Source organism: Neodiprion virginianus, chromosome 4 (genome assembly GCF_021901495.1).
Source record: "Neodiprion virginianus isolate iyNeoVirg1 chromosome 4, iyNeoVirg1.1, whole genome shotgun sequence".
Classification (NCBI taxonomy): Eukaryota; Metazoa; Arthropoda; class Insecta; order Hymenoptera; family Diprionidae; genus Neodiprion; species Neodiprion virginianus.
In genome coordinates this window covers 15,883,994-15,896,795 of record NC_060880.1, presented here as the reverse complement: position 1 = coordinate 15,896,795, position 12,802 = coordinate 15,883,994, and the positions used below count along the sequence as shown (strand labels likewise).

Below are 12,802 nucleotides of genomic sequence, written 5' to 3'. Positions count from 1 at the left end.
GCCAACTTTATTGATTTTAATCAGCCAAAAACACGTGTCTTTGGTGCAAAAGTACGTAATAACAGTGAATACACAATAAATTCCGCCTAAATGGGAGAAGAAATATCACGGCTATCGGGTATTGCAATTTGTAGACGTTGAATGAAGAATTTGTGGAACATTCGATCGGTCCAAGGGTAGTATTCTTGTATTTCAGTGGTCACGTGACAGTCGCCCGCATGTCCCTTCATATCAAAGATGGCCACGACTAAAGGTCTTGCGGTAATTCTTCGGCCAAAAAGTATCTCTTTAATCGGTTGTAATAAGTTGAATAATCTAGCATCGGTCACCTTACAACAATGCAACACCTGTCGGCGTCTTTTCTCGGGCTCGGCGCTTGGTGTCGAGTTGTGGAGTCATCGGAAATACGAAAAACGTAACGCACCGCATACCGTAGACATTTCTAGATTACATCATGCCCTCTTCATGTTCGCGACATCGTCTCGTTCTAAATTCGCCTGACTGCTTGCCGCAAAGTTGTTTAACCGAGCGAAAGGGTTTCACCTTCGTCTGCCGATCTCACGACCTGTTTCACCCTCTTTTAGACGACCGTCGTTCATAACCTTAAATAATTTCCAGCACTTGTGACTATCTCATTTTTAATCAAACGTTCCTTTTGCAGATATACAAGCAAAATCGGCGCCGCTTCCGCGCCGCGGTTTTCACACCACATACAAACTTTTGGCCAGGCGTAATTACTACGAGATACTAGGCGTGCCGAAAAACGCCTCTCAGAAGGATATCAAAAAGGCGTACTATGAGCTTGCCAAAAAGTATCATCCCGATACAAACAAGGGGGATCCCAATGCTGGAAAAAAATTTCAGGAGGTATCCGAAGCCTATGAAGTGCTCAGTGATGAGGGTAAAAGAAAGGAGTTCGATACCTGGGGTGCCACTTCCGAACAGATGGGCATGGGTGGTGGTGGACAGCGCCAAGGAGCTCAGGACTTTGGCCAAAATTGGCAATTCAGATCGACCGTCAATCCCGAAGAATTATTCAGAAAAATATTTGGCGAGGCTGGGTTTCAGACCGGAGGATTCACCGAGTATGAGGACTTTGCTGAGAGTAACTTCGGCTTTGGAGCATCGCAAGAGGTAGAAAATCACTTGTTACAAATTGGTATTTTTTTTTGCAAATGAAGTAATTTAATTTGCATTCTACAGTATTCACTCTACTCACGTTCCTCATGTGTAACCTTTCAATATTCAACTGACAAAACTTATACCTATGCTTTGCTTATACGTTTCCTAGGTCATCATGAACTTGACATTTTCCCAAGCCGCTCGTGGTGTTAACAAAGATGTAAACATAAACGTTGTGGACACATGTCCTAAATGTTCCGGAAGTCGTTGCGAGCTAGGTACAAAGGCGGTACGCTGTCAACACTGCAACGGAACTGGTATGGAGACAATAAGTACTGGTCCATTCGTGATGAGATCGACTTGTCGCTTCTGCCAGGGATCCAGAATGTATATCAAGTATCCGTGCGGTGAATGCGAAGGGAAAGGTCAAACGGTACGTTCAATTTTTCTCTGCAACTTTGAACAATGAGAATAGAGAATGATGCTGACATTCCTCGCTGATGAAACTTTTTCAGGTGCAACGTAAAAAAGTGACAGTCCCCGTTCCAGCTGGCGTTGAAGATGGTCAAACAGTGAGAATGGCGGTGGGCAACAAAGAAGTCTTTATAACATTCCGGGTTGAGAAGTCAAAGTATTTCCGTCGCGAGGGTCCAGACGTCCATACAAGTGCCGAAATATCATTGGCTCAGGCAGTTCTTGGTGGTACAATAAGAGTTGAAGGTGTATATGAGGATCAGACGATACAAATACGCCCCGGTACTTCTTCGCACACAAAAATACGCCTAAACGGGAAAGGTTTAAAGAAAGTTAACAGTATGGGATACGGCGATCACTATATTGAAATAAAAATATCCGTTCCGTCGAATCTGAATCAGAAACAAAAGGCGCTGCTTCAGGCTTACGCAGAGTTGGAAGCTGGTACACCTGGTACCATACACGGAATCACGTTCAAAAAGGATGGTAAGAAAAAACAAGACAGTACCTAATCCGGCTCATGATTTTACGAACTGACTACAATGTTTGTTTTCCAAACCATAATGCATGATTATATATCGATTAGTTCCCAAAAAGACGGAATATATCAAGACTGATCTGGCGTCTAACTTGAGGCCATCGAAAAAAATTACAATGCTTGGAATGATTGTGTTGTAACAAGTCTTGAATTTCTTAACGATCAAAAATTGGCTTCCTCTATAGAATTCGGTGAAATGATTCTCGAGCTTGAACAGACATTGGATTGAGATTGTGTAATGTATACGGAGATTCACAATGACAAAGCAAATTCAGACTACCAGAACGCAATCTCAATGTCTCATTACTATTTGTCAATGTGATTGTAGTTGCCGTATATAAATATATATGTTTTATTGGACTATACACTGTAATTAAGTTTCGCTTGAGTTTTTCCTCGTGTACCTGTCTGCATTGAAAAGAGAAGAAAAATAAAAAATAAATAGTCGTTAAAATCGTCGCTTGATCATTTCATTGGTTTTGGTTTACTAAGTTAAAATGTTGCATTGATATTTTCTTATATACACACCATGTGCTTGATAAAAAGGAGTTAATAAAAAAACAAAAATATAATTCATAATTAATTAAGCTGTACCAAAATATTAACTATAACAGCATCGTATCTTGTTTTGGTACTTTATCGATTGTGTTATGAAAAAAAAATTTTTTTTTGGATCAATCGGTAAAATTATAGAAGAAAAAAAATGATAATCCTCAAAGGTATAAAGTACGCTTGATATTCTTTTAGGAAATTCGCGCGAGAGCATGGCAGGTTCCGAGGCGAAAACTCAAGCGAAAGAACAGTATCAAAATCAAGAAAGTGACGGGATTCTTGGCAAAATTAAGAAGGCTATATTCGGTTAAAGATCATAGGCATAGGTAAGTAAAGTGGAATACTTTTTCTTTCCGGTTATTCTTATCACCGAGAAACGAACGGTTTCGAACTCTTTTGCGGTTTCATTTCTAAAATTAAATGACCAATTATTGTTGAAGGTTCGAAGCAGTGCACCACCGGTCCCCTAGATTTAATGGAGAGCATCCGCATGGCATTAGGTGATCGACCGGTCAACGATAAAATAGTTTCATCTGCAGCGGATGGACCTGGAGATAAGCCTCAAGTTACGGGGTCGAGTCGAACAGAAGAGGCAGAAACCAAAACTAATTCCAAATACGAGGAGGACAACGTTCCAAATGACAAAGACAAGGAGGACTGCAACAGCGACGTGCAAGCGAGAAGACATAAACTGCCGTGAGCTAACGTAAAATGTTTGTTAGAAAAAGCAGAACTAGAGAGAAAAGAAAACAGAAGAAAAGAAACAACACCGCGGATTGTATTCTCTCTGAAGTTCTGGTAATGTAGTTGTTAGAAAATAAATTTGTTACATTTCTTTGTATATATTCTGATAACGATATCGCTTCTTCTTCTTCTGTAACTGGGAAATATTTTGAGAAGATTTATTTATCGTTGGTGTTGAAAGCATGACGATCAAACAACCGAATCACAGTGACAATAGTGGCAAAGACAAAAAAAAGGAACTTTTGTCAACCACAATTGCTTGATTACAGTTTCGTTGTTATAATATTTTTTTTCCCTCACAATTAGTTTGAAATAATGGTATTTGAAAACATTGCCTTTTATCATACTACGCATTCTTCCGGTTTACGAATGCTTTGAATTTTACACACGTGTATATCAACATGTAATAGATCACGTATGCACAGACAAACGCGCATAACAGGGAAAAATAATTAATGAATTCTCGAGATCTTTAAATTAATCATACAGCTTATTCTTGTCGAAGAAACAATTAATAATTCGAAGTATCTCATAACTGCGGTGTAAAGAAAAACCGTATTGTATAGTAATTGAAAAGAATAAAAGAAACGAAATAACGGTAGTTTATTGACGTATCCATCGCTAGTCGAATGGTAATGATACATAATAAATTCATGAAGTTACCTCACAAATTGCGAATTGTTTATATTGGGTTGAGTTAATTTTTGTACCCTTCCCAACATTTTCAATTTAGAGGTACAGTAATGTTCATTAATACCATGAACTTGCAGCTAACTTGCTTTCGACCTGAAACAAAGTATGAGCTCGATTCTGTACGAATTATGTGACAAAGGCTGGCAATGCAGCCGATGTGAGAGATTGGGAGTCACTGTTACATAATTCGTATAGAATTGAGTTCTCATTTTGTTTCATACCGAAAACAAGTTAGCTGGATTCCCAAGCCTTTAACAAACATTACTGTACGCGACGAGAAGAAATAAATAAATGAAAAACAACAGCCAGTCAACGGTGATAAATAATTTTATTATTCATTTCTTGCATGTAAAGTACGTAATTAACGTATAATAATTGTACAATAGGTATTTCTTTTTCTCTATGTTTTTTTATCATCTGTTTCGCATACTATCAACATTCACGGTAGAATATATGTACGGAAATATACACGTACGTATGCATATCAATTATATTTAATAATAGTTATATAAAAAGCACTCAGGTAAGTTTATTATGTTATAATATAAAATATCTATGTATCACACTTGTGTGGGGAAGAGAGGAGTAGCGATCATTGATACAACATCGACTAATCTATTATACATCTAGGTCGACCTACCATACACATGTTATATGGCGTAGAAAAATTTATGTGCGGTAATGAAACTTAAAAAGAAAACAAATAACAAAAAAGTCCTTGCGACATGAAATAGAAATATTTCTTCCGAGGATTGGCTTCTTGTTTCTGTTCTGTTTCTTTCTTCATTAGCATTATCAGTTATCATCAGTATTGCACAGTTATGCATATTATTATAATAACTCTAACTCGCGCTAAATCAATTTAACTGATATGCATCATTTATTTAATACGATATTATAATAGTAAATTGTTGAACTTCGGTAACTTTTGGACGAAGTAAATTTCTACAGATAGTTTTCAAACTCTCTTAATCAAAGGGAATGATCAACTTTTGGCTGGATCTTCTCGCTTGTACACACTTATAGAGAAAAAAAATTATATATATATATGTCTACCGCTTATATACTACATCCGCACATGCACGTATGTATATAATATAGGTAACGTGAATTCTTTCATTCATCTATTCATTCGTTCTTTATTCTCATACACCCTTTATTTATAAATCTATGCGCCGCCGAGTTGTGCCGAGAAACCTTGTAATTTCCAGAAGTGTAGTTGAACCGGGAGTTTAAGAATCCATGTACATTTCTTTCTCAGAATTCTCATCATCATCCCTATTCCCCCTCTCTTTCTCTTTCCCTAATCCGAATTTATAAAATAATAAACTTTATCTTGGAATCGGAGTATAAATACGTGATCTGCAGGTTTCGCAACAAAACTCAGACTAAACGCGATCAACTTTTTATAGATTCGTTAGTTTTGGAATAGGTAAATACCTTCTCATTATTTTCTATTCTTTTTCTTATAGTTAATTAGGACTCCTGCTGCTGCTGCTGAGGAAATATGCATATACGCTTACAATTAGTAGCGTGAAGTAAAGTTGATCGAAAATTAGGCACACCGTAAAATTGTGTATTTGCTACGTGTTTGTGAGGAGGCCGTATTTCAAGCCGATATTTGTAAGGCTCTGAGTAGCCGATACTTGGAGTATGGCCACAGCCACAGCTGCAATTGTAACCGCACCCTCGAGGTAAATTGCATAAGCGATTCTGACCGGACCGGAAGTGGTTGCCAAGCCACCAGCGGCGGTAAAATCCAAGGGAAATAACAAGCTCGCCGCCATCGGTCGCAGCCTTCCAACACCGAAGCACAATATGCCGATTAGATAGTATCCGCCTGGAAGAGAGTGTTTTATTATTTGATAATTTTTAAGCTGAACAATGATTGACCATTCGCGTCTTTCAAGCACCATCATTATATTCACCTATGCAAGCGAACGGAACGATCTTCACCCAACGAGGAATAGTTGTGTATTCCAAATGAACGACGGCCTCTTTGTCTTCGCTATTTCCTCCCTGTTCTTTTCGCCGCACCGCGAAACTCTGCAGACGTACGGCTAGGAAAATCCCCGTGTTAAGAATGAGCAGAAAATGGGCCGGGATTCCAATCGCCGCGAATAAAACCGCGACTGTTCGTCCTGGCGTTGTTCGGGGTACCGGAGCGCCGAATCCTGCGAAAATTCGATGGAAATAATTAACACGTTAACGAAGGTGAATGTATTCGCTGTTGCTTCGAACCCTTCGAATCACTCTCAATTCATGCTTAGAATAAGATGAAAAAAAAATTGCTCGCATCGCCGGATTTCCGGGCGGAATTATTACGCTCACTTTCAAATTCCACGAAGCTCCCTGCGGTTAGTCACTGTGACAATAAGGTTTCGCATCCCTCCCTCCTCGAGCTTAAAGCACGCGAGGTGAGTCCTCGAAATTTCCCGTTTCTATTTATAATACACTGACTGATTGCGAGATCGAAAGAATCAAGGTGCAGCGGTTCGTTAGTTGGCACGCTAAGGTCTTCTATAATATACAACGGTTCAACGTTGTGATATGTTACACGTAACGCCTTGTATATATACCCGAAATAACCACCTCCGAACTAATTAAAATCTCGATTCGACTCATCGTGTAATGCATGACACATATAATATAGAATTTCAGGACTTCCCTTGTTTTATAGTGAAACGAATGTTGAAATCATTAAATTTCTTCCAGTAACTAATCGACGTTGTAGACTTGTTTAATTATTATAAATTAATTGTAAAATATGTTATATCGATTGTTATTTCCTTTAAAAAAAGTCCAACACCTAATCGCATCGTTGCGCGGTGATTGCAGTTCCCTCTGTCAAATCGAGACTTATCGCTCGGTGGAAACGGCAGAAAGGGAAACTCGGAAAATAACGAAACTCACCCAAGGTGGTCAGCAGGGAAACGGCGAAGAGGAAACACCCGGGAAACGTCCAGACCTGGCCGCCACCGCCGCCGCTTTCCCCGTATCCGGAGTTCACGGCGGCCAGGATAAGGTTCTCGTGTTTGAGAAAGTAGCGTTGAATGGTGTTAACCCAAATCGGTTCCTCGGCTTTAACTTGACGCAGTTCGGTGGCTAAACTGATCGCCAGGTCCCTTTGCTTTGTCGCCAAGTCAGCAACTTGTTCCCGTTCACGAGGACCCTCGGTGCTGTAAAATGCGGCCGCTCCTGCGATCGCCCAAAGGCTCAAAAGCCATGCTAAACCTGAAAGACGAGTTCACGTTCGTTATTATATAGGCAAGCGCCGAATGTTGTTTCCGGGTTGAAAAGTAAATATGGTAATGACCCTATTTCCTTTTTTTGCTACTATTCGACTATTCGACCATTTTTAATTTATTTTCACTTTTTTTGCACAGAATTTTGGCGTTCTCAAATATGTTAATGTAACGCGATATATGTGTAGATTGATTTTGAAGTCGTTAGATATCTTTTAGTAAATTGAAACCGATTGGGAACGCTGTATCGTTGAATTTTAATTTGCCGGAATTACGAATTCGCGTACGACGTTGCTTTGAAACAGTTATTGCTCCAATGAATAGTCGTTAATCGTTTAAATTATACATTGTGTGACCCGGAATCTAACACACGACGATTTCTATCCATATCAATTTGAATTGGATAAAGTCAAACATTTGCAACTTCAAAGAATATAAACTGGTTCAAATCTTTGCCACATTGGAATTGAAACGGTACTGTATTATAGATTATTCTAAATCCCATTTTCCCAATTCAGTTTCGTTATTACTGGATGGCATATATCGAAATTGATATCAAACAGGGTCAGTACAGTCGAGTTATAAACTTCTCGAACATTTTTCCATGATTAGGGAATCTATATAAAAGTTTTTATAGTTCGTTTATATACGGGTATGTAATATAGATAAATTGCGTGAGATAAGTTCAAGGATTATCAACTGTCGAGATACAGCTGTTGCCAATGAAAAAAAAAAAATAAGAATATACAAATCGATTTCATTTGAATAAATTATCCAAGCATAATCAATCAACTCCAAATACTAACGGTCTGTGTATAGTTGTTTAAAAAATTTGTACTGTATAAATTCCGCAATAGCTATCGTATTCTTGTTTCTCTCGTTTGTGTGACTTAACAAACGCGATATGACTCGATAAGCGGATCTTGTTTCTTACCGAATTGGCAGAGGGTCAGCCGCCCGAGAAGTCTCAAATGCTTGCATATTTTCGATGATTTTTTTGGATTCTCGGACGAATCCCGTACGAGTACAGGCGGGTCTTGAAGGGAAGGAAACATCCGCAGGCGGTACGGAATTGTCGGGCATGTTTGAACCCCCGTCGATCTGAACGCAGCTAGTGGCAATTCCTGATGCTCTTGATGACGGGCTTCCGCATCGCCGTTCTGCACGCTGCGATCTATCTTCGGTGAATTACTTACACCCATTGGAGGTCGGTGTGGGCCTTGAACAGAATAAATCGTATCATGATTACGCCGGTGTTAAAATCATCAGGTGTATAAATTATCGCGGTGTACAGAAATTTAGAATTCTCTAAAAGTCTTACGGCAAAACGCCGCGCGTTTAAGTGCAGGAAACAGAGCATTAGATACACACATTTAAACTGGATGATCCGAACGAAAACAACTAACCGTTCTCTTCTTTTACCTACAATTGACGGAAATAATAAATACGCGGCACACACGCAGACGTTCTCCTACCTCACACGATTACACGTTAAATTATACCAGTGTAAAAGTACACCGAGTCTGTGCGCGTTTGTGCCAGGGTACAATGCCACCGCTGAGTATCGCTTATACCGTAACACAGTAATGGACGCAATTACACCGGTGGCTGGCTACAGGCTCTTATGCTCCGTATAACGTGTCTGACGTTAGGAGAAGGCGCGAATCGAGACGGTTGTCGCTACTGCGAGAAAATTCGAGTCGATCGCTCTCTATGAAGTCCGCAGCATCCGCAGCTAATACGCGCTACTACACGTATAAGAAGTCAGAGTCTATTCCCAGTTCTTATAAAAAAATGAGTCGAAAACGCGCCTCCTGCACACTAGAAACGTTATACAGAGTATGATTCTTACTCACTTTTCGCGGATTAACATTTTTACTGTACGTTTCACCGGGAACGTGAAAAACTTCCGGAAACTCGCGGGAACCGTGAAGCGAGTGATCGGAATTGATTCCGGGAAAACATTCACACGCAACCTGAACTTCTTTAATAGTGATTCATTCGGAATCATCGCAATTCGCACGAGCCTCGGTAGTCTATTTTAACGTTATTCCCGGTATATAACGTCTATATACGCATTGTAAGTATGTATGTTTAATAACTGTACAGCGTTCAAAAGCGCCGCGCCGACAATCGTGTCTCTATATTATACCTATACGCTTATAACGCATTATCCACGCAAATATTGTACGTATACACATGTGCACGTACGTATCGTACGTCAGTGGGAGAATTTCTGCGATGATACATTAATATCGTTATTGATTTTCAGGCCAGTTAATGCCACGCCGGGAGCAGAGCTTTCGTTCTTAATTAATACAAGGAGTTTTCGCAACAGTGGTAGGTAGATAAATTGACTTGCAGCGGAATTCGTTATCATCGCACAGCGAGACACCGGATGTAATTTATTTGAGGGTGTCGATCTTTATTATTATACATACGTTCGATCAAATCGGAAAACTATCTGCACTAATGGATATTATTTGTATTTGTATCACCCGCAAGAAGCCATGCGGATGTATGATAAAATACAGGATGTGGGACGATTGAAAATTTTTCACACACACACGCATTATGTATATAATATCGCGGTGTTGTTCTCTTTGTCTCGACGTTTATAGTATGCGAATTATATATGAATCTATATACATATGTGTGTGTGTGTGTGTGTGTGTGTGTGTGTGTGTGTGTGTGTGTGTGTGTGTGTGTGTGTATGCATAGGTATAATATATCCTAAATACGTCTCCTTTATTCGCAATAATTACACCGCTTTCATGTAACGCTACACCGCTAATAATACATACAATACGGGAATTGATAATGTTAATGAAAACGGCGTTGGAGAAAAAAGCCTTGTCGACAAGCATGTAATAATATAACTGCCAAGTAATTGTACTTGCATATTATAGTATGCGTATATGCACGTAGCTTTTGTGTATGTAAATACATCGTAGGTGTTATTAAATTTCACCGGAACGAACGTAACTCCGGAAACTGTAAAACCGGATACACGCATATGCTTACAACATTGATATACGTATAAATTTTCTTAAAAACTGCACAGACAGGACCACGTGCGTCAGACGTGTAACCGCGGAGGTCACCCACAACAAGCCCCGACCTTCACCCAATAATATCACATCGATGTTAATCGGACAGCAATCACAGCGAATATTATTATTACTATTATTAATTAATCAGTTTATTTAGCGAAACCGCGAAAAAATTTTGGCAACAATTATTATAATTATTGAAACCATGCGCGCAGAACTTTATAACGAAAGAAATAAAAGAAAATACACTGATATTATACTATACATAAGCATATAACTATATATAGACGGTAGGCTCACGGATGGATAAGTTATAATTGTCCGGTATATACATTGTAGGATAATATTTGACCGATGTCGGTGTCTGCGATCTAATTCGGGGCAAAGGTCATTTTTGTACTCATCCATGTCCAATAACTTGTGTATGTACGTTACACGAGTATATGTGTGTACTGTATAAGTATAAATGACGTATAAAATGCGACCCTTGCACGCGATCATATATTTTTGCGTGACACGTTGATAACACAGCGCGTGCCTATAATATGTACCGAAATCGATTGGTTATACTTACATGGATATATGTATGAGAATCTAGAATTGAACTATGTATGCGAACATTGAATTTCTCGATAATTCATCGGAGGATGTACGTTATGTTTATGCAGCAGTACGACAGGGTGTATTATGAAAGCTCGCTTGCGTACAGTTCACATTTCGCGATCCATCGTTTATGATCTCTTTCTTAGGCACACGTTCCATGTATAACGTACATACATGTAATATGCGCATTGGAATCGATAAAATCAATGTTTTTATCGTCTGTGTTGTTGTTGTTGTTGTTGTTGTTGTTGTTGTTATTATTATTACTTTTTCCTTGTTTCATATAGACGTACATACATATACATTGGTATGTACGCAACTTTTTGAATCGGAGCTGTTTGCTATATTATTATAATTCACGGGTAAAAACGTTAACAATTCTCACCTGAGGTGAATCGCACTGTTTGTTTTTATTTTTTTTTATTTTTTTTTTTTATTTTTTTAGAACTGTGTTTGATGCACGTGCCGAATAATAGTTTTTTTTAATAATGGAATGTTCACGCGTGTGTGTTATTATACAGTGTAGTATAGTATGTACACCACAGTGTTTGCTTAACGGATTTTCTAGCCTGCAGATATTACGTAGACGTATAATAATAATAATGCGTGTTAATACCGTTCAGCGCAACGTCGTACAATATACAGATGTACAGAATAACATGTCAAGTATATTTTACAAGGCATACCGACGGCACAAACGACGTCGTCGTCGGAGTCGTGATTTTCATCGCAACGCTCCGTCATCTTTAGGCGAAATTCTGTGACCCGTTGCCTGGATGGGAAACGTGACGAGCGTTTGTCGCGCGGATGGACCAGATTTTTGACGAAACACCTAGATCCCCGGAAGTAAGCGCCTCCGCGTTTTCCGCCGCCTCTGCGTTCCGCTGCTTCTCCACCTGCAACTTCACCTGCACCACCACGTGGGAGACGCACTCCTCCGCGGACGATTGCATGTCGGCGTCGCGACGCCGGAGTCTCGGGAGACACTGCCGCTAGCACCGATGTCACGTCGAGCTCCTCGGTCACTTTACTTGCGAGATTCGGTGCTGGTCGGGGGAACCTTGGCACCTCCATGCCGTCGTGTTCGCCGCTTAACGATCAGCCCGGGTCCCCCACCCCTGTCTGGGTCAATCTACCTGTAGAATTTTGTCAGATTGTACAATTCGTTGGTATCGTAGTATGAAAGGTCGTTCCGTTCATTTGCCCCCTTTGAATTACGACTTCAAATTTTCTCTCTTTACGGGTGTAATACAATATTGTATGCATAAGTGTTGTATGAAGTACTTTTTCAATTATTATTCAACGTTTCGGTACGAATGGTAAAATTTATACGTCGGTTAGTTCGTTATTCGAAAAATTCATACTAGGATTCTGCTGCAGTGTTATACTGTGGTGTATTGAAATTTTTACTAAATGCGGGAACGGACTTTTCACCTGAGACCGTTTTCTTATCAAGCCTGCGTCACGAAAATCGGACTTAAAATCTAAACATTATATATATATATATATAATGTTAATAAGCTTAAAATATATATCTAAAAATTACATATATATATATATACATTTTCGGGAATTTTTCTGATATATATGTGTATCAACACTGTATGCGCGACTTGTTGTTTACACAGCTGATATTCTGCAGCAGGCCACCCACATTGTGTGTAAACCTATGCGTGTGTCTGGTTAGTTATTGTTATTACTAAACTAAACTGACTTATAATAAGATTTTAATGTTATAATGTGGCGAAGCGAGTGTGTGCAGGTATACCGTCCGTTAA

General features: G+C 39.3%; 2 protein-coding genes across 3 annotated transcripts; one reads left to right on the top strand and one right to left on the bottom strand.

Annotated features, from left to right (window-relative positions):
• The first annotated feature begins 29 nt into the window (after window positions 1-29).
• LOC124303162 (protein tumorous imaginal discs, mitochondrial-like) lies at window positions 30-4,822 on the top strand. 2 transcript variants are annotated; one of them, XM_046760047.1, is made up of 6 exons: window positions 30-415; window positions 662-1,134; window positions 1,292-1,555; window positions 1,638-2,082; window positions 2,882-3,012; window positions 3,127-3,268. In XM_046760047.1, the coding sequence occupies exons 1-5, from the start codon at window positions 238-240 to the stop codon at window positions 2,995-2,997; spliced, it is 1,476 nt and encodes a 491-aa protein (XP_046616003.1). In that variant the 5' UTR covers window positions 30-237; the 3' UTR covers window positions 2,998-3,012; window positions 3,127-3,268. The 2 variants fall into 2 exon arrangements, with proteins under 2 accessions (XP_046616003.1, XP_046616002.1); XM_046760046.1 differs by lacking the exon at window positions 2,882-3,012 and having other exon boundaries at window positions 3,127-4,822.
• LOC124303163 (uncharacterized) lies at window positions 4,433-12,161 on the bottom strand. The gene is made up of 5 exons (XM_046760048.1): window positions 11,711-12,161; window positions 8,303-8,587; window positions 7,037-7,357; window positions 6,052-6,297; window positions 4,433-5,963 (listed from the first exon to the last, which is right to left on the bottom strand). Exons 1-5 carry the CDS (start codon window positions 12,096-12,098, stop codon window positions 5,707-5,709), a joined length of 1,497 nt encoding a protein of 498 aa, XP_046616004.1. The 5' UTR covers window positions 12,099-12,161; the 3' UTR covers window positions 4,433-5,706.
• Between the last annotated feature and the right edge of the window lie 641 nt (window positions 12,162-12,802).

Excerpts from the sequence above, each read along its gene's own strand:
- LOC124303162 (XM_046760046.1), top strand. The coding sequence starts at position 238 with ATGGCCACGACTAAAGGTCTTGCGGTAATTCTTCGGCCAAAAAGTATC. Across the intron at positions 1,556-1,637 it reads GCGAAGGGAAAGGTCAAACG|GTGCAACGTAAAAAAGTGAC; the intron begins GTACGTTCAATT and ends AAACTTTTTCAG. Across the intron at positions 2,083-3,126 it reads AATCACGTTCAAAAAGGATG|GTTCGAAGCAGTGCACCACC; the intron begins GTAAGAAAAAAC and ends TTATTGTTGAAG.
- LOC124303163 (XM_046760048.1), bottom strand. The coding sequence starts at position 12,098 with ATGGAGGTGCCAAGGTTCCCCCGACCAGCACCGAATCTCGCAAGTAAA. Across the intron at positions 8,588-11,710 it reads CGACGTCGTTTGTGCCGTCG|GCCCACACCGACCTCCAATG; the intron begins GTATGCCTTGTA and ends ATTCTGTTCAAG. Across the intron at positions 7,358-8,302 it reads GCTGACCCTCTGCCAATTCG|GTTTAGCATGGCTTTTGAGC; the intron begins GTAAGAAACAAG and ends CTCGTCTTTCAG.